At 34.4% G+C, this 17674-nt stretch overlaps 3 protein-coding genes across 7 annotated transcripts; 1 reads left to right on the forward strand and 2 right to left on the reverse strand.

Annotated features, from left to right (window-relative positions):
• Positions 1 to 914: 914 nt before the first annotated feature.
• Positions 915 to 4993, forward strand: LOC116017257. Its single transcript, XM_031257804.1, has 8 exons — positions 915 to 1173; positions 1810 to 2007; positions 2151 to 2417; positions 2530 to 2564; positions 2659 to 2793; positions 2995 to 3145; positions 3301 to 3965; positions 4106 to 4993. The coding sequence occupies exons 1-8, from the start codon at positions 1053 to 1055 to the stop codon at positions 4790 to 4792; spliced, it is 2259 nt and encodes a 752-aa protein (XP_031113664.1). The 5' UTR covers positions 915 to 1052; the 3' UTR covers positions 4793 to 4993.
• Positions 4994 to 5273: 280 nt separating this feature from the next.
• On the reverse strand, positions 5274 to 7032 carry LOC116017258 (40S ribosomal protein S23-like). Its single transcript, XM_031257806.1, has 4 exons — positions 6911 to 7032; positions 5887 to 6042; positions 5665 to 5791; positions 5274 to 5563 (listed from the first exon to the last, which is right to left on the reverse strand). Exons 1-4 carry the CDS (start codon positions 6913 to 6915, stop codon positions 5423 to 5425), a joined length of 429 nt encoding a protein of 142 aa, XP_031113666.1. The 5' UTR covers positions 6916 to 7032; the 3' UTR covers positions 5274 to 5422.
• An 863-nt stretch (positions 7033 to 7895) lies between these two features.
• LOC116014802 (interactor of constitutive active ROPs 2, chloroplastic) lies at positions 7896 to 12838 on the reverse strand. 5 transcript variants are annotated; one of them, XM_031254753.1, is made up of 6 exons: positions 12708 to 12838; positions 12548 to 12608; positions 11355 to 11433; positions 10572 to 10746; positions 8303 to 9968; positions 7896 to 8179 (listed from the first exon to the last, which is right to left on the reverse strand). In XM_031254753.1, exons 3-5 carry the CDS (start codon positions 11372 to 11374, stop codon positions 8319 to 8321), a joined length of 1845 nt encoding a protein of 614 aa, XP_031110613.1. In that variant the 5' UTR covers positions 11375 to 11433; positions 12548 to 12608; positions 12708 to 12838; the 3' UTR covers positions 7896 to 8179; positions 8303 to 8318. The 5 variants fall into 5 exon arrangements, with proteins under 5 accessions (XP_031110613.1, XP_031110611.1, XP_031110614.1 ...); XM_031254751.1 differs by having other exon boundaries at positions 11355 to 11439; XM_031254754.1 differs by having other exon boundaries at positions 12548 to 12601; positions 12708 to 12835.
• Positions 12839 to 17674: the final 4836 nt, after the last annotated feature.

Raw genomic sequence — 17674 nt, forward strand, 5'->3', positions numbered from 1 at the left:
TGAGCCATACACTATAATTTAAAATGAATTTTTGATGATTTGGAAATTGAAATTCTTCCTTACTTATTGACACCAATTTGAATATTGATTAAAGAGATAATTCTGGCAATGGCTCCATGATTTTTCAAATTGGTTATTGTCTTTTAATTTTGAAGAAAAAGACAAACTTTGTTTCGATAATAGTCCTTCCGCTTGTGGCAGTTAGTGAGGTGTTAATGTGCTATGTGTGGAGAGAGATATTACTATGAAAATTAATATTTATGAAAAAATAACAAGCACAAGAGAGAGCATCTATGCTATACAATTCAATAAACCTTTGAAAGACTCTTGTATAAATAGTGATGCAAACTCACATCCCAAACCAACATGGGACAAAAGCTACTCTTATTAAAGTTTTTATCTCAATTTTTCCAATTCAAATGGGTCAACTTTGATAATCAATTTATCATTCGCCAATTATCCGTTTTGAGCGTATAATATATCAACATTTTTTCGTCTAAATACGGAGAATCCGAATCTAATATGACCAGACCCAAATCAAAAGTGGACTCACATATATTTGTACCACAAAATAGCAACTTAAAATGTCATTTTATGATATTTTTTCCAACGTCCTAAATGCGTAAGCTTTATTTTTTTTGCCTACAATACACTTAATTGAATGAATTTAGACAAAAACAAATAAATAAATTTTGATACAAGATTGACAAAAATGGCCTAACATAGATCTAAATAGATATAGATTTGTTGCCATTAAAATATTGATACTTTTCTTTAAACAAACTAATCAATAAAAAACTCGAAGGGGCGAAATGTCATTTCATCCCTCTAACCAGCGAAGCAGGCATAGAAAATTAGAAATATAGAATCTTCAAAACCGCCCCCTTCGTAAATTCAAAAAATTTCCCGTTAGCGCTCCCATCTCTCTTTCTCTCTGCACTTTTGTAGCCCGTCTAGCTTTATCTTCAATCGCCACCGCTCTTTCGACTGATCTTTGAAGAATTCGCAGTCACAGTCTCAGTCGCATCGGAAATCGAATCAATTTTGGGTTAATGTCGATGGCGGAAGTCGACCACATCGATCTCGAAGTGAAGGGCCTCAGTCTCCTCGACGATGGGGCGGAGAATGATGATTTCGTCCTCACCTTGTCCCCTTCGCCGCTCAAGCAGACTGGTATCCAAGAACTTCATTTTGAGTGTTATGTTTTTGAAATTCCCGTTTACTTCTTTCCGATCTTGCTGTTTTATGGTGGACTTGGGTTCTTACTGCAGACCTAACCCTAGTAGCTTTAAACAGTGAATTATAGTGTTTGGTTGATTTTTCAGTACAAGAATTTAAAGCTAATTGAGGGGATTAGTAAGTGAACAGCTAAGATTTATATTTCTGCTTGAATTTTATCTCAGCTTAACAATCCACTTTTTCCGGTTAAAGATCTGAAACGTGTGATTGACCTGATGATGGATCATAAAGGAGTGGGTATTTTGTAAATACTGGATTTTTCAGTTCTATGTAGCTGTGTAGATATGAAATGTTTAGTTTTGGATTGATTAGCTGATTTAGCTCTGAATAGACATTTGTTTTTCTAGTGCCAAACAGTAAAATGCTGTAATTACTTTGCTCTTTTGAACTTAACTGTGGCTTAAGTATTTTGTTTATTAGAACCCTGCTGCATTTTAGCGCAACTGTGATATTCTGTTTTGTTTGTTCGTCAGTTGGAACTTGGAAGTAGATCTCTGTTCTCCCTTGTATCAAATTTTGTGTGTCAATGGAGAATTGGAGATAAAGTTGCTTTCTCTTTTGGTGTTTCAGATAATCACAAAGGCTTAAGCTTGGAGATGTCGGGAAGGATGGATGTTCAAGAAGAAAAGGATATGGATAATAAAGGTGAAGAAGATGACGTGCTGCCCGAATTACATGAATCAATTGAACCAGAAAGAAGCAGAAGGAAAGGAAAGTTGAATTTACGCAAGAGCTTAGCATGGGATAGTGCTTTCTTTACAGATGCAGGTATTTACCTTGTTTTGTGAGCCCCCATCAAGTACCAAGTTTTTCTCACTTCAAGTCGGAGAACAATTCATTTTCTATCTTCTGCTCAAGTTATTGCTTGCATATTCTAATTTGTGCTTGCTATTGATCTGCTTCATTTCCAGGGGTTCTGGATGCTGAGGAGCTGTCCACCATGGTCAAGGGAGCTGAAAAGATTGAGAAAAATGTAATGCCTAGGATTGAAGAGGATGTTGAAAGATCTACAGATACAATATCAACATTAGCAAGTGATAGTGTGGCGCTGGAACATCTTGAGGCCGAGTTGTTTGAAGACATTAGAGCATCGATACAGAGATCCAATAAAGTGTCAAATGTGATGACCTCAACCAGGAAAGAAGTATCTTCTGTGGCAGATAATGGGGGTAATTCTGGTAAGACATACTTCTTTTCTGGTTAATAGTAGCTGACTCTTCAATTGTTGGAAATGAATTTGGCAACATGGTTGCTAAATTATTGTGTTTTTGTGTACTTTTCATTACACAGCTTCGAAGAAGGCAGATGCCACTTTAAAAAATGTGGTAAGACAAACTCAACCAATTGCAATATTTGAACTCCACTTTTTTTTTTGTTCGAGTAGTTTATCAATGACAAAGCTGCATTCTAAAATTTCAGCCAAAGCCTAAACTTGCTCCAAAAAGAGCCATTGGGGCTCAGACTTTGGGAATGTTAAAAAGTCAGCAGAAACACACTGATGGAATACAAGGCTCCAGGAAAAGCATAAAGCTGGACAATCCACGTGTCACACAGGCATGTAAATTTTTCTATTTATTCTTTGCTAACTGGAATTTCATCTGTTTCAATTGCATAGCTTTAGTCATTTGGTTTAATTGGATTAAAAAAAAAAAAAAAAAGCAGATGTCCGAGATTTCTCTTTTGAAATATTTTAAAACAAACTGTCAACACTTGATATTTGTTTAGCTCATGCTGTTTCTATGTTGTTTAATGAAGCCTGTCAAAACTGGGGACTTAACATCATCACTTGCTAAGCTACCAAAACTGCCCAGTAAGGCAAATCCCATCCCAGCAACAATGGCAAAAAGGGCTTCTTTGAGTGCTAATCATGTCAAAATTGATCATGACAATACAAAAACCAATACTGGTAAGGAAACATGCTTCAAATAATGTTTACTATTTCTTCAACTGCCATATTAGGGCAGTGTCCATTCTCTAAAAGGTGCCCAGTATCTGGATTGGGCCTTTTTATGTATGAGTGCTTTATTATCATTTTATTAATTAATGGATGGAAACTGACAGTTGCTGGTAAAGGGGCTCATACATCAAAAGTATTTGACTCAAGTAATGCCTGCAAGGCTTTACCAAAACCTGCATTGTCTTCCAAGGCTTCTTCAATGAGATTTTCAGCTGCAAGCAAGATGCAGTCCTCAAGATCTTCAAGTGATAGTACTGGAAGTACTTTGTCTGACAAGGCAGGAAAACCCAATTTACCTATGGCCAGAAGGAAGTTGGTTAGTAAACCTGTTAGTCAACCTTCCTCTGCTTCAATGCTCAAAACTCCATCAAAAACAGCATTGAAGAATAGAGTATCATCTGGAAATTCTGCAATCTCAGCTTATCTCATGTCTTCAAAGATCAATTCTAGCATATCACCAGCTAGTTCTATAAGCGAATGGTCATCAGCTTCAGCATCATCATCATCCTGTTCTATCATTAATGAGAGGTCAAATAAGTCGAGGATTAGTTTTGATACCAGTTCCTGTATATCTTTGGAGAGTGATGCTTCTACTTTGGACTTCACAAATTCTTCTAGTAATCAGATCTCAGAAAAATTGAATCAGGGAACAGCATCACCTAAAGAAAATACAAGGAAAACTTCAACACAAAGTGACACAGTCTCTCTTCCACCTATGAAACCATCAGGCCTACGGATGCCATCCCCAAAAATTGGTTTCTTTGACGGGGTCAGTCCATCTTTGTTTTTCAATTCTCTCTTTAACTCAAAATTACTGGTCAAGGCAAAGTTATAAAGCATGATCCGGATTGTTATCCTGCAAAATTTCTCCAAGTTACAGCATTCTGATTCAATGTTTGCACTGTGCAGGTGAAGTCGGCTCGCACACCCAATGGGACTATGCAAAAACAAAGCACTGCATTGCCCAAAATTGGAACTACTCTCTGCAGTCCAAATGGGAGGTCAAATATGAAATCCAAGGCCTCAGGTCTTCCACCCTCAAGAATGTCAACTGCCTCTGGAAATGTGAATTCTGGTACTCAGAACCTTTCTTCTCCCACATCTTTCCAGGACAAATCACAGTCACCTACCTCATCGAATATCACTGATGCTCCAAAAGATAAAAAATCTTTTCCTAGCTTTGCTCCAGAAGTTCATCATGATCCGAATGAAGAAAGTAACTCATATGCGATGGATGTTGGAAGCGGAGTACATGAAACAGTAAAACATGTAGTACAAGATGCTGGTTTAGAGGCAGTTAATCATGGGGACCTTGGCGTTCTGAAGAATGAAATGACTGCTAATGTAAATGAGAAAGCCAACTCAAACGACATCAAGGTTGTTGCTGTTGAAGAGGAGACTACTTATTCAAATTCCAAGAATGCTGATACAACAATATCTGAGATTGCAGCTAGCAGGATACCATTTGCTGTCAAGAATTCCGGGGTTGGCGATTTTCTTGACTTCTCTAAAGAAGCAGTCGTCGAGGAGGTGGTTGGGAAGATTAATTCTGCCATTCCTCCGGAAATTGATTACAAAGAAAACAACAATTTATAAATTAATTGGTAGCCTCTCCCCCACCCCCAAACCCCCCTTGGTTTCAAGTGAAGTGTATTTTGATCCTCCTATATGTTTAGATCTATCACGCTAGACATGACAGGTTTTTTTTTACCAGTGAAATTGTAATTGCAGAAGGGGTATGCTATCTTTGTGGTGTTCATCATAATGTGTTTAAAAAGAGTCAATTATTGTATTGTATCCAATTGAAATCCTAGGCTCACAAATCTTGAACAGAGATGTTTTAGTATGTTTCAACCCAATTTGATGTCTTGAACAGAATCTTGCCAATTGGCCATGAAATTTTACTAAAGCAAAACTTCCCAGTCCATGAATTTGGGACTGGAGAACTTATCATTACAAAACCCATTATCAGAAACCTTTTACATGTCTGCAACTAATCACAGAACTTTTTTAACGAATGTATGTATATTTTTTGAATTGCAAGTGAATGTCATAAAAAACTGAATGCACAAAACAATGACAGAGAGAGAGAGATGTATTATAAATCAATAGTCAAAACTCCAACTAGATTCAAAATTGTTTATCCACCACATAAGAACTCTGAAACAGAAAAAAAGTTCATCACAATTCTTGAGACCAACAAAACACTGAAGGGGGATAGGCAAACTAAGATCTTGGTTTCTCCTTCTTCTCCTTGAAGAGGGCAAGTAGAGAAACACCAGAGACCTTCACCACCTTGAACCTGACACCAGGAATATCACCCACGGCATGACCCTTACGACCGAACCCAGCAATCAATACCTCGTCCTGCAAATTAATCCAAGAAAAAAAAAAACTCAGATCTCTCCTAGTTGAATGAAAAGTCAATAAGCAGAAAAAGTAACTGGGAGTTAGAGGCAAAAACTCACATTTTCTTCGATGTAGTTCAAACAACCATCATTGGGAACAAAAGCAGCAATCTTTTTCCCATTCTTAATGAGTTGAACCCTAGCACATTTTCGAATAGCAGAGTTTGGCTGCTTAGCTTCAATGCCTCTGTGCATACCAAGATAACAATTTGGATAGATTAGTTAGGTAAAACATGTCATGAATATTATTAATAATCAAAGACTAAAAATAAGTGGACTAACATCTTCTCAAGCACAATGCCTTTTGCATGGGAAGAACCAGCAAATGGTTTCTTCCATTCATTCCCAAGATGAGATTTCTTATAGGCCTTGTCAGCCCACCTCTGCTTTATGCGGTGGGACTTCAGCTTGCGTCCAGCTCCCATACCACGTGTCTTCCTGAAAGATTATAGAAAATTATATTAGGGACGCTATCAACAGTTGAACAAAAAAAAATCATTTGACATTCACAACCTATTAGCTTATTCAAAGAAAGAAAGAGCATTTGAGTTGCAGAGAATAAAAAGCTACAATCAGATTGCATAAGGTCTGATCTTAAAAAATACAAAATTTACAGGGTAATATATCTATTATACATGAGATTACAGGTCTAAATAAAAAGCAACAGAAGAAGAATTAACTTCTTAAAACATAACTAGAGACACACAGCAAGAAATAATACCATAGTTGAAATCAAAAAGTTAAAACACACCCAAGAACATTACAAAGAGATCCTCTTTTCAATACTAGTCATGATGTCAGAGAATCCAAGTAACAAGACCACTTCCCTTAGAAGTAACAGTCCAATACCAGAAAACAGCACCATGTGCCAAACAATCTCAGCCTACTTAATTGTATATTTTATAACATAGAAAGAAGCTTAGCAAATCAACTAGAAACAACCCTCCCCCAAATAACATAAATTAATTGCCTTTCATATCCAAAAGTATCAATAAAAACATTTACCATTGCAAGCAATTAATCGAGCCTTCCTACATCATCTATACAAATCAATGCGTGCATCCTCGCTAGCAGAAAGAAGGGTATCACCTAAAGCAAATGATATCCCTTACTACACATAACTATCCTATCTATTAGCTAAAGAATTCAACTTTCGAACACAATACAACATCCGAAACACGAATTACAGAATGCTAAAAGCTGAATCGAAAGAAAACTAATCTACAGAGCTTCACATTCATAATCTAACAGTGAAGAATTGACAGACGAAGCGCTTAGAAAAGTAGGAGTGAAGCTCAAATCATACCCCATGTTTGCTGTGTGGAGAGAACTTCGACTTGAGAGTTGAGATTACGATTCCAGAGGTTGCCGAAAAGAAGAGCAGCTGCCAGATAAACCCTAGTCGGGGTAATATCCTTTGGGTTTGGGCTGTTCCGTATGGTTTTCGGGCCCAACCATTTGGGCTTATATAGTTGCAACTTACACACCCGAACCCAAATACAATTTGACCTAACGATTAACGAACAAATATCGCAAATTATACATGGTTCAGGGTTTACTTTGCATTGTTGATCCTGATCCAAAAATAATTATGTATTTATAGTTGGCACGTTTTGTATTTGTAGTTGACAATTTATGTACATGTAGATATCATATTATGTGTCAGCAATTATCAAATTATTTGTTTATATGTACATAAACTGTTAACTGTAGATATAAAATTTTTGTATTAGGATTCATAATACAATTAGATACTTTTAAATGGGAGGTCACAACTCATAAGATCAAGCCTCAATGAAGATAGTATTGACTCTTTATGCTCTAACAAGATGAGAAAATATAGATGCAATTTGTGTACTGAATATACATTATTTAATAGTATATAAAATAATATATTTTACATACAAAAATAATAAACTTTTAGTTTATTAAAAATGTACTTTTTTTTTTTATTTATGATCCATACGGCTGTTTGAACAAAGGTCCATGTAATAATGATTGATCTTGATCTGAGAGTCATTGCGGAAGTAAATCGTGAATGCGCAATCAGCCGACTGGTCAAATCCTAATCTTCATGTGCACACGAGGAATAATCTAAACCTTCCATCATCCTTAAACATTTTTTACATACATGTATTCAATGAGATTCGAACCTCACACTATCGCATTCTTTTAAGTTTATACAATAAACATCCTCGACTAGTGACCTAAGAGTAAAGATTTCTCTCTATCACTCGAAGAAGAAGGAAAAAAAAAAAAAAAAAAACACCATCATAATAGGCTCCAATGGATAGTTCACATAATTCCAGTTACATGTATAGATTTGCCAAATGACAAAAGTACAGAGACTTGAAATTCACAGATCAGTCATAGCATCAAATTACTTGAGATTGTTAAAATACAGTGCTGCTGGGAAGTGATGATACAGGGCAGACCAAACTGTTGGCCAATTAACATAATAAACACATAAAAATGCAGGGAACAATGCTACACCTCCAACTATCTGCTACAATGCCCACATAATAGTAATAGCTATACAAAAGTCTGCTAATATGTTTATTCCAGAAAGCACCACCTGTTAAGAATGGACATCAAAACACTGGTTATATATATTCACCTGTTAAAACAAGGGAATTATAGACGCATAATGGAAGAAATCGTTTCAAACAGATTGTAAATCGAGAGATTTTAAGGCTACCTGCAAAACGTTTCGTCTATTTCTGGCCCTTTTTCAACAGCACACCGATCTTCTTTAGCACACTGCCGTTCTTCTTCTTGGGGGAGTCGTCTTCCATGTCTTCGGAGAACGGAGAGCCTAGCTTCCCGCCAATGGTGTGGTAGTCCATTGAGCCTGTCCTCCCGACAAATTTCCCATTGTTACCGGTTGTGAGCATGGCTGCTGCTGCCTCGGCAGCTTTCCTCCACTGATCGGACTGCACTTTCAGCTTTCTCAGCTCGGTTTCCAGTTCAGAATTCGTAGCCTGTGCTGCATCGAGCTGCTCAGTAACGCGTGCTGCCTTTCTGCTGCTTTTATCGGCTTCCTCTGTCAGATACCCGAGCTTCATCAGGGCTTCTCGTTCTGCAGCTTTTGCGGTTTCTACTAAAGCAGCAGACTCCTCGTTCACTTTGTTACCCTCTTCGTCCCTCTTCTTGATTTCAGACTTCAGTGTTTCGTTCTCCTGAGTAATACTTTGCAACTCGGTTTCTTTGGCTGACAAACTAGCCTCCAAATCTGCTAAAAGAGACTCGGATTTTTTCAATTCAGCTTCAAGTTCAGATTCTCTTTTATTCGCCAGTGGGGAATCAATTTGCAAATTCACCTGCTTGTTCTCATTTGTTGAAATGATCTGCAATTTAGCCTCCTTTTCCATCAGTTTTTCCTGTAGAGCTTCAACATCAGCTCTTGCCATCTTTAGCTTTGCCTCCAGTTCTGTCTCCTTCTGAAACGATTCAGATTTTGTGCGCTCCATTAGTTCATAGGCACTCCTGATCTGCAACGTGCTCTGAATGTATTCTTCCTGATTCCTTCTCTCGGCCTCTTCCAGTGCAGCTCTTAGTTGATTTGCCTCGGCTTCCAAAGTGTTGAGCTCGGTTTTGAGACCACTAGCTTCCTCGTTGTTTCCTTTTTCAACGTCCAGAGAATCAACTTGACTGATACGGCTTTTTCCCAGATCAGACTGCAGTTTTCCAACAAGCTCCTCGAGAGAACTCACTCGGTTCTTTGATTGCTCCAATTCCATTGCCATGGATTGGCATGCTCCCGTGACTTTAAGACAATCAAGACGAAGAGTCTCCTCAGTCATTCTCGCTACTTCCAGTTGCATTTGAGCTTTACTGAACTCTTCCAGTGCTTGAGCTTCAGAGACTTTAGAATCATTTAACTGGCTTTTCAACTTCTCGATCAGTGAAAGGGTTTCTGCAAGTTCGATTCTTAAGCCCTGAATCTCGCCATGTGCTGATTCAGCACACCTAGCTTGGGCGGCTTCGGATTCAGCAACCCTGTCGAGCTGAATTTTAAGCTTCTGGATTTCACTCTGGGCGGAAGACAGGGCAGTCGAGTCTAATTCATGCTGTTTCTGGACAGCCTCGAGCTCGGATTGCCAGGCTCGGTCACGATCCTGCGAAATCTTGCGCAGCTCTTGGACTCGAGCATCCTCGGAATCTGAAAGTTCGAGCAGCTGCTTCTGAGACTCCTCAACCTTCTCCGACATGGCTGCAAGCTGCTTCTTAGTCTCTTCCATCTCAAGATTAGCCTTCTTCTTCAGCGCTTCGGAAGAGGTTAACTGGTCCTTTGCCGTCTTCAGTTCCTCCACAAGTTGAGCAACCCGAGCCTCTAACTCGCTGACTTTGGCAGGACGTTTCTTCTGGATTCCACAAAATAAAGAATTATGTGCAAAGTTTCATATAGGAAGAGATCATGGAGAAACATAACATGCAAATCTACATAATTGCAAAGCATTATCTTCAATCCAGAGAGGAAGATCGAACTTATATATGGTCTATACTTTACCTAGTTGAAATTACAACATTCAAGAGAATAGCCTCCTTATAACTTACAAGATTCCTTCAAGATTAAAACGCTTATATAGCAAATGCCAACTTGTTAAAAAAGAAGTGATACCAGAAGACAGCAATGAAAACAAAGTGATACCAGAAGACATCAATGAGCCATTGATGTTAAAGGGCTGAAAGTGAACCGTGATTCTTTGTACAAGAATGATTTGAAAATTGAAAGTAGTGTATAGCTTTTAAAAGCCAAGACATTTCCTATCTGATGGAATCTACTAAGATTCCCGTAACCTTAGAGCACACGTACATCTAGACAACAGTTTTAAAAGAACAACATACACACACAGTATATATGCATCTGTCATTCCTAAAATCATTGTAGGATACCCGACAAATTAAACTTCAAACAAGAGTCGGTCAGACATGTAATGTATCAAGCTAACACAGCACTTGACTACCTCAGTTGCGGGACTTCGTGGGGATCGACGATCAACAACTTTTGGACTCCTATCCTTTGGCGTCCGGCTTGCTGGATTTGGAGATGAGACAGAATCAGAATCTGTGCTCGTTCTCAGCTTCCGAGCTGTCCTAGGTGTAGCCGGAGATGTCCTTTGTGGCACCTCCACAGTAGTTCTGAAGCACCAAATACACATTGGAACGTAAGAAAACAATCTCGACCATCTTCTGATCTACTGTACTTAAATCTTTTAGAATAAACCCGTGAATGTGAATCTCCACGTGGTTGCATTTCAAGGATTCATAGTTGTAACATAACACTAAACAAGCATATACTCAAACATGAAAAAATTCAAGTCACAATTTTCTTTTAGATTCCACCCTATAAGCCTTAACTGTGTCTGGTATGCATACATAAATAAAATTGCAAGTTTGCAACTGTTTTGACCAAACTATGGTCACTGTGTAAAATCATTTTTCCTTTTGCCTTTCTTATTTTCAAATAATTTCCGATCAAGCGAACACAATTCAGCAAGATAATCCTCATTTCTGTATATTACTGGAGATAATTATCGCACCTCAAATACAAAAGAACTGTGAATCAAATGATGAACACAAACTATTGCAGAAGCTACTTAGTACTTACAAAGGAATTTAAGCAAACCTAAACCATCAGTAACCAATTCAATTCACACAATTATAGTAGGTCGAGAAGCAAGTAAAATATTTAAAGGAAACGCAACAGAGTTAAGGGCATAGTTGAAAACTTGAAACCATACAAGTACCTTGCTTTTGGTGTTTGCATTTTTAACAGGAAGAATACGTCGGGAAGGAAGTGTTTGTTTCAAGAGTCTACCTGTAGCACTGCAACTGAAATAGTTCACAGGAAGCCTTGTCTTAGGCCACTTATAATACTATATGAAATCTACAAACTTGCATAAAAGACAACGAAATGGGTAATGAGGGTTCTGCACGCTTTAATCCACATACATAATGAAAACCATACTAAACAAACAAACAAACTACAATATTGCTTCAAGGAAACTCCATAGAAACCACCTCCACACCCACCAACCAAGCCTACAACAGCATGAGGAAGAAACAGACAAAAAAATGCATAGAGAAAGCAAAAGGAATACTAAATATGGAGTATATCATTATGTAACCCATTTATATCCTTTCTGTTTTTTTCTTTTTCTTACTTTTCACTTCTCAGCCAGCCAGTCAGCCTACAGTGCACAACACTTTGGGACAACATTACTTGGAAAAAAGTAAAATGATAACTATAACCCACCTTAACCTTACATTTCAAGGTTGCCCCATTAATAATCTTGCTACCCATACTTTATGATATCAGTGTATAAAAGAGATTCCTTAACATAGATCTTTCTTACTCCACAGTTTTCTTACTACAAACTGGACCTTTTTCTTCCCCCCTTTTTTCAGTTAGCAAAAAGACCAAAAACACTTGAACAACCAAACCACCCAAAACAACTGTGACAGCAATATATCAAGCGGTTGCAAGAAGAGAGCAAATCCACCACAGAAATAAGACCTTAGGATACACCTTTCATATTTCTATTACAGTTTTCAAGAATAAAACTCATTTTGGGTATTATACATTTTTTTAAAAAAAAATCCAGCTCTAGTTTGGAGTTATATCTCATTTTCATCCTTTTGGGCTTAAATACACAGATCTAAGGAGGGAAATACCAAACTCTTCAGGTGCCTATGCTACAGATATATGCACTCAGCTTAGTAAAACCCAAAGCCACGAAGACTAAACCTTTGAAGCCTAAACACAAACCCACATTGTAAAAACAAGTCCTTGTCTCCTCAAAAACCGATCCAAACCAACCCACAGAACAAATCCATGCTGTCTTCAACTAAAAGCACAGTACTTACAGAACCGCCAAAAAAACAACAAAAAGAATCACGTTATTAACGCTTATTTAACCAGAAAGCAAGATGGGCCTACCGGAAAGATCTCAGTAGAGTTAAAGTCGATAGCTTTTACACTTGAAAATGGCAGCTGAAAACTTTCCCAGAAAAAAAAAAATGAAAATGAGAAGGAAAAGTCCCACCACAGGGTCCAAGAAATGGAAGAAGAAGAAGATAAGAAGAAACCCTAAGGTTACCGGATGAGAAGGGGTGATGGAAGAGGTGGAGAGTGGAGTGAGGAAGTAGCTGCCTGGCTGCCTACAACGCTGCGCAGTTCCCAAGTCTCTTTCTCTGTAAGAAGAGAGAGAGAAGCAGAGCAGGTAAAGGAGTTACTCGTGTATTTGAGTTTTAATTCCCACGCTCCTCGTGATGCACGCGCTTATTCAAACCCCTCCCCCATATATATTTTTTTTAAAGAACCTCCCCCATATTTTTTAAAATTTTGATTTTAATGTACTCCAAATACTTTCTTTTTTTTTTTGTTTACAAATAAATAAGCTAATTCATTAATCATAAATCGAAACATTTACAATAAAGATCGATGAAATGATCAAACATTCACTAAAATTAAACATATAAAATCAAGCAATTTTATAGAAAACTAGATTCGTATACTGTTTCACAAATTTAAAGTTGAATTCTTTGAAGAAACTTAAAGCTTATTTAATTTTTATATTAATTTTTATAATATTTAATTTAATCTAATAATATATAAAAAATTAATATATTTAAAATCACATTAAATGTATTATTAATTATAAAAGATTGAATTTACACATTATTTTAAAATGTAAAAGAAATAAATTAAGAAATACAAATTTATTTGATTAATGATTAGTAAATATGAGGTTAGCACTCAAATTATTGGTCTAATTGATGAAAAATTTTATTAAAAACGTATTTCTATCACGATATGTCAAGTTGAATTCTTGATATATATGGTCGTCCCAATAAAATATGGGGTCCTGTGCAATATTTTAAATTGGGCCCCTTTTTTCAAATAATTTGTATATATAAATAATAGTTATGTAATAATATTTTAAATTGGGCCCCTCTAGATAGATGGGATTCAGGACCTGTTGACCTGCGACTCTCAGCACATTGCTTCTAGTAGACATCACTAATCTGTGGGACCTCCGAGTTCCTTCCCATTCACAAAATAATAATAATAATAATAATAATAATAATAATAATAGTTGTTCAAAAAATTGTTTCAAAAATTCAAAATATAAATATTGTATAAAAAAATGCTGAGGAAAATCTTCTAGAAAATTTTATCTTTAAGACCTTTATTTTTATAAATCTTTTTTAGGACCATCTTTCACAAGAATATCTATTCATCTAGAATCGAACATCTTAATTTCTTGGATCATATGTCAAATAAAAACGAATCATTTGGTTTATCATTGTGACCACCATCATCTAAACAACTATCAGTATTCTTATTATTTTCATTATCACAACGATACCTATCGTTGTGCACACTATCATTTAAATTTTTTCCAATCTCACAATCATTTTGATCTTCTATATGAAGATTAACATCTAACAATTTTTTCTTATCATCTTTGTGCACATCTATTTGAGTTTCTTTTGTAATGAATTTTTCAAGAGCTCTCTTTTGAGATTGAGTTAGTTGCTCAATTATTCTTTTCTTTCTAAGACAATTATAAAACCCTAAAGAAAAAATAAAAATTTATTTAGAAACTCTATGAACAAATAATTAATCAAGAAACAAATTTTTGAATATATTATTCTAAAATAAGAATCATTAAGTCATGTAAATAAAACAATAAACAAAAATTGTGAAATATTTAGTAATTTTAATTACCTGTTAAGAAAATTGAAAAACTTGAAAATTTATGACTTTGTACGATCAAAAAGAATTCTTCAATTCTATCGAATCTGTCCTCTCACTCGTATGTGATATAGTTTATTTGTGAGATTTGTGTAAATAAGCATTAATGAACAATTTAGGTAATGACTAATGCTTAATGTTAATGGAATCAAGCTAATAATCTAATATTTATATATTGTATACATAATATAAATACATAGGGTGAAGGAAAAGGGTTGCCTAATAGAAGTAATGGCGTAAAAAGAAACTAGGAAAAAGGATGCCTAATACTATTTATTTATATATTGTATATATAAATACATAGAATTGCTTGCACATAATAAGGAATAAGATTACCTAATATTTGTGGGATTTGACTTCTTGTGGGATTTGGGTTTTTTTTTTTGAAAACAGATTTGGCTTGTTATGTTGCGGACTTGCGGCGCATAAACTATATATACAATTTTATTAATTTTTTTAAATAGGGGCCCCCAAAAATTGGGGCCCCTGTGCGCCGGCCCTGGACAGACTGTTGATATACATATATGGGCACATTCAAGCGAGAATGTGCACCCAGGAAATGAACGAAAACCAATCACAGTCGTCCATTTGTTTAACTCTAACATGTCAAATGTAATTAAAAAAAAAAACATAGTGACATTTTTGTACATAACTAGAACATTGGTGCAAATAACATGTGTTAAAAGTGCAAGTAACTAATACAAGTGTGCAAGTAAAATCATTTAAAAGTGCCACCATTTTCACTTAATAGTGCAAATAATTTACATTTTCACATTTGTGCAACTAATGATAACGTTATGAACACTTAATATTGTTATTTAGTGTATATTATATTATTGCACTTTTAATACATGTTTTTTGCACTTAGATGCACTCTATGAAATTGTTGTTTGCACTTTAACACAATTTATTTGCACTTCAAAGCTCGAATTACTGTGAACTTTAATAAGTTGTATTATTTGCACTTCAAAATTGTGCGGTTCATGACACTACGGTCGATAAAAAGATGTTATATATCAATTTTAGTTTTAAAAATAAAAGAGGGATAATTTTGTCACAATATTATCTTTTTTTTCTTCTTAAAATCTATGAAATTAAAATGACGAGAGGTATCAGATTTTAATTCAATGAAAGTAAAAGAATTACAATTCTTTCTAATCAAACAAAAAAAATTTACTTATCTTCAAAGTTAAGTGAAACTTGGGCTTGTTTACTAATAGAAAACTGTTTTATGTTTTCTGTTTTTCAATTTTTCAGTTTTCATTTTCTGTTTCATTATCTGTTTTCTGCTTAGAAAATTTGTTTACTAACATTTTTTTTTTCAAATTTTTTTTTTTAGATTAACGTTATAAAATTAACAATAAGTTTAATTTTGAGTGATTTTTAGACCTTATATTTAAATATTTTAAAATATATTTGGTTTAAATAGAATAAATATAAATTTTAATTTTAAGTCCAATATGTAAAAATTTTACATTTGATATCCGAACCAAATTTATATATGTATATAACATAAATAAAAATATATTCGAACCAATAACCTATTAAGTTCACATAAAATTTAGTTTAGATAATATTAATATTGTTGAACTAATATTTAAAATATATTTGGATATATTCATTTGAATGACATGTATATAATATAATTTTTATTTTGAATTCTAATATTATATATGTGAAATTTCAATATCCGATATCTGGACCAAACTTGTATCTGATATAACATAATTAAAAATATATGAACCAATAATAAATTGAGTTCAATCAAAATATAAAACGTGGTATAGATTTTAATTTTTAATTTTAATAATGTGAATGATGTGTAATTTTAAGCATAAACAAATAAGTTATGTTTAAATAAGTAATGCAAGTGGAAAAGATAGAACACGATGATAAGTAAAAGAAGATGATAATGAATGTAATCATAGTAATGAATAAATATGTAAGTAGATAATGGTGAGAATGCGATTATAGTGACATATAGTCTAATAGATGGAAGCTGGTTCTGTTTTCCATTTAGAAAACAGCTTTTAATAGTGTTTCAGTTTTCCAGAAAATTAGAAAATTATTTCCTGTTTTCAAAATGAAAAACTGTGTTAGTAAATGTGTTTTCTGTTTTCTAAATTTTCAAAAAACTGGAGAAAATTTCCAATTAGTAAACATACACTAAATGTTTTCAAAAAAAAAAAAGTAAAAATTAAATGATAATAAAATTATAATTTCCTCCCACCAAATGCCTAATTAGTTAATCAAATAGAGCTAATAGTTTTCTTTTTTTAAATAGAATTCTATATACCGTTAAAATATCGACAGGGGTAGACGGGAGACTTTCAAGATTTGAATGTAATTTTTTAATTAAAATTTTATTTCCTTTTGTTTGGAAATGTGATGGTGGGACCCGTTGGTGCGTGAGGTATAGCCGTATAGGGGAGAGCATTGTATTGTATTTTAGGTGTAGTTGAACACTTGAACTGTTGCGGTTGTGAATTTCTAAATATTTTCCCCTCTTTTATTATTATTTTTTATTTATTTTTAATTTTTGTCCACACTAATACTGTGTGCCATTTGTCATTTGGGGTACAATCATGGTGGAGAAGTTCCAAAATACCATTTTAAAATTGTTCCACATTTATTAATATTATTATATTATTATGCTATAAATGATAATCTTGACTTTTATCAATAAGGTTTTAGAGTGACAATGTGAGATCAATTGGTTTGGTTGTTTTACATTTTTAGTAATTTGTTAATGATGGATGTCAATTCTAATAATTTATTGATAATTATACAACAACCATTTGTTTGATTGAATTATATTTAATATTGTTTAGTTATGTGGGATAGTTTTATATTTTGATAGACATCAACTGTGATAGTTTTATTGATTAGTTATTCAAATATTTTGATGTTATAATAAAGCTAATTTATCATAGCTTATAATTCGAGTAAACCAAACTAATTATAGTTAAAAAAAAAGAGAGAGAAAATGATGCTTAAATCCATTAATTATACCTATATTGTACACTCGATCTATGAATTATTATTATTATATATAAATTTTTCATTTAATTATGTGTAAAGTGGCAATTTTAGTCCACCACTAACAAATTATGTTAATATTAATAGTGCACTTTAAATTTTTAAATTATTAAGGGACACCTTAATAAAACTGTAATTTTTCCCAAAAAAACAAAAACTTTACTTAGAACTTTAAGGTTTCACCAGGCATCTTGTGCTCAGATGGTATGTAACCGTGTGGCCGTGTATGATCGGCTATATTATAAAGTGTTTGGTGACTGCTCTTAG

This window comes from Ipomoea triloba, chromosome 4, assembly GCF_003576645.1.
Source record: "Ipomoea triloba cultivar NCNSP0323 chromosome 4, ASM357664v1".
Lineage (NCBI taxonomy): Eukaryota > Viridiplantae > Streptophyta > Magnoliopsida > Solanales > Convolvulaceae > Ipomoea > Ipomoea triloba.

Coding starts and splice junctions, on each gene's coding strand:
- LOC116014802 (XM_031254753.1), bottom strand. CDS start 11,374: ATGCAAACACCAAAAGCAAG. Junction 10,747..11,354: donor ATGCAAACACCAAAAGCAAG/GTACTTGTATGG, acceptor TTGGTGCTTCAG/AACTACTGTGGAGGTGCCAC. Junction 9,969..10,571: donor CACGAAGTCCCGCAACTGAG/GTAGTCAAGTGC, acceptor TGTGGAATCCAG/AAGAAACGTCCTGCCAAAGT.
- LOC116017257 (XM_031257804.1), top strand. CDS start 1,053: ATGTCGATGGCGGAAGTCGACCACATCGATCTCGAAGTGAAGGGCCTC. Junction 1,174..1,809: donor TTCGCCGCTCAAGCAGACTG/GTATCCAAGAAC, acceptor TTGGTGTTTCAG/ATAATCACAAAGGCTTAAGC. Junction 2,794..2,994: donor ACAATCCACGTGTCACACAG/GCATGTAAATTT, acceptor TGTTTAATGAAG/CCTGTCAAAACTGGGGACTT.
- LOC116017258 (XM_031257806.1), bottom strand. Junction 5,792..5,886: donor GGCATTGTGCTTGAGAAGAT/GTTAGTCCACTT, acceptor TGGTATGCACAG/AGGCATTGAAGCTAAGCAGC. Junction 5,564..5,664: donor TGAACTACATCGAAGAAAAT/GTGAGTTTTTGC, acceptor ATTAATTTGCAG/GACGAGGTATTGATTGCTGG.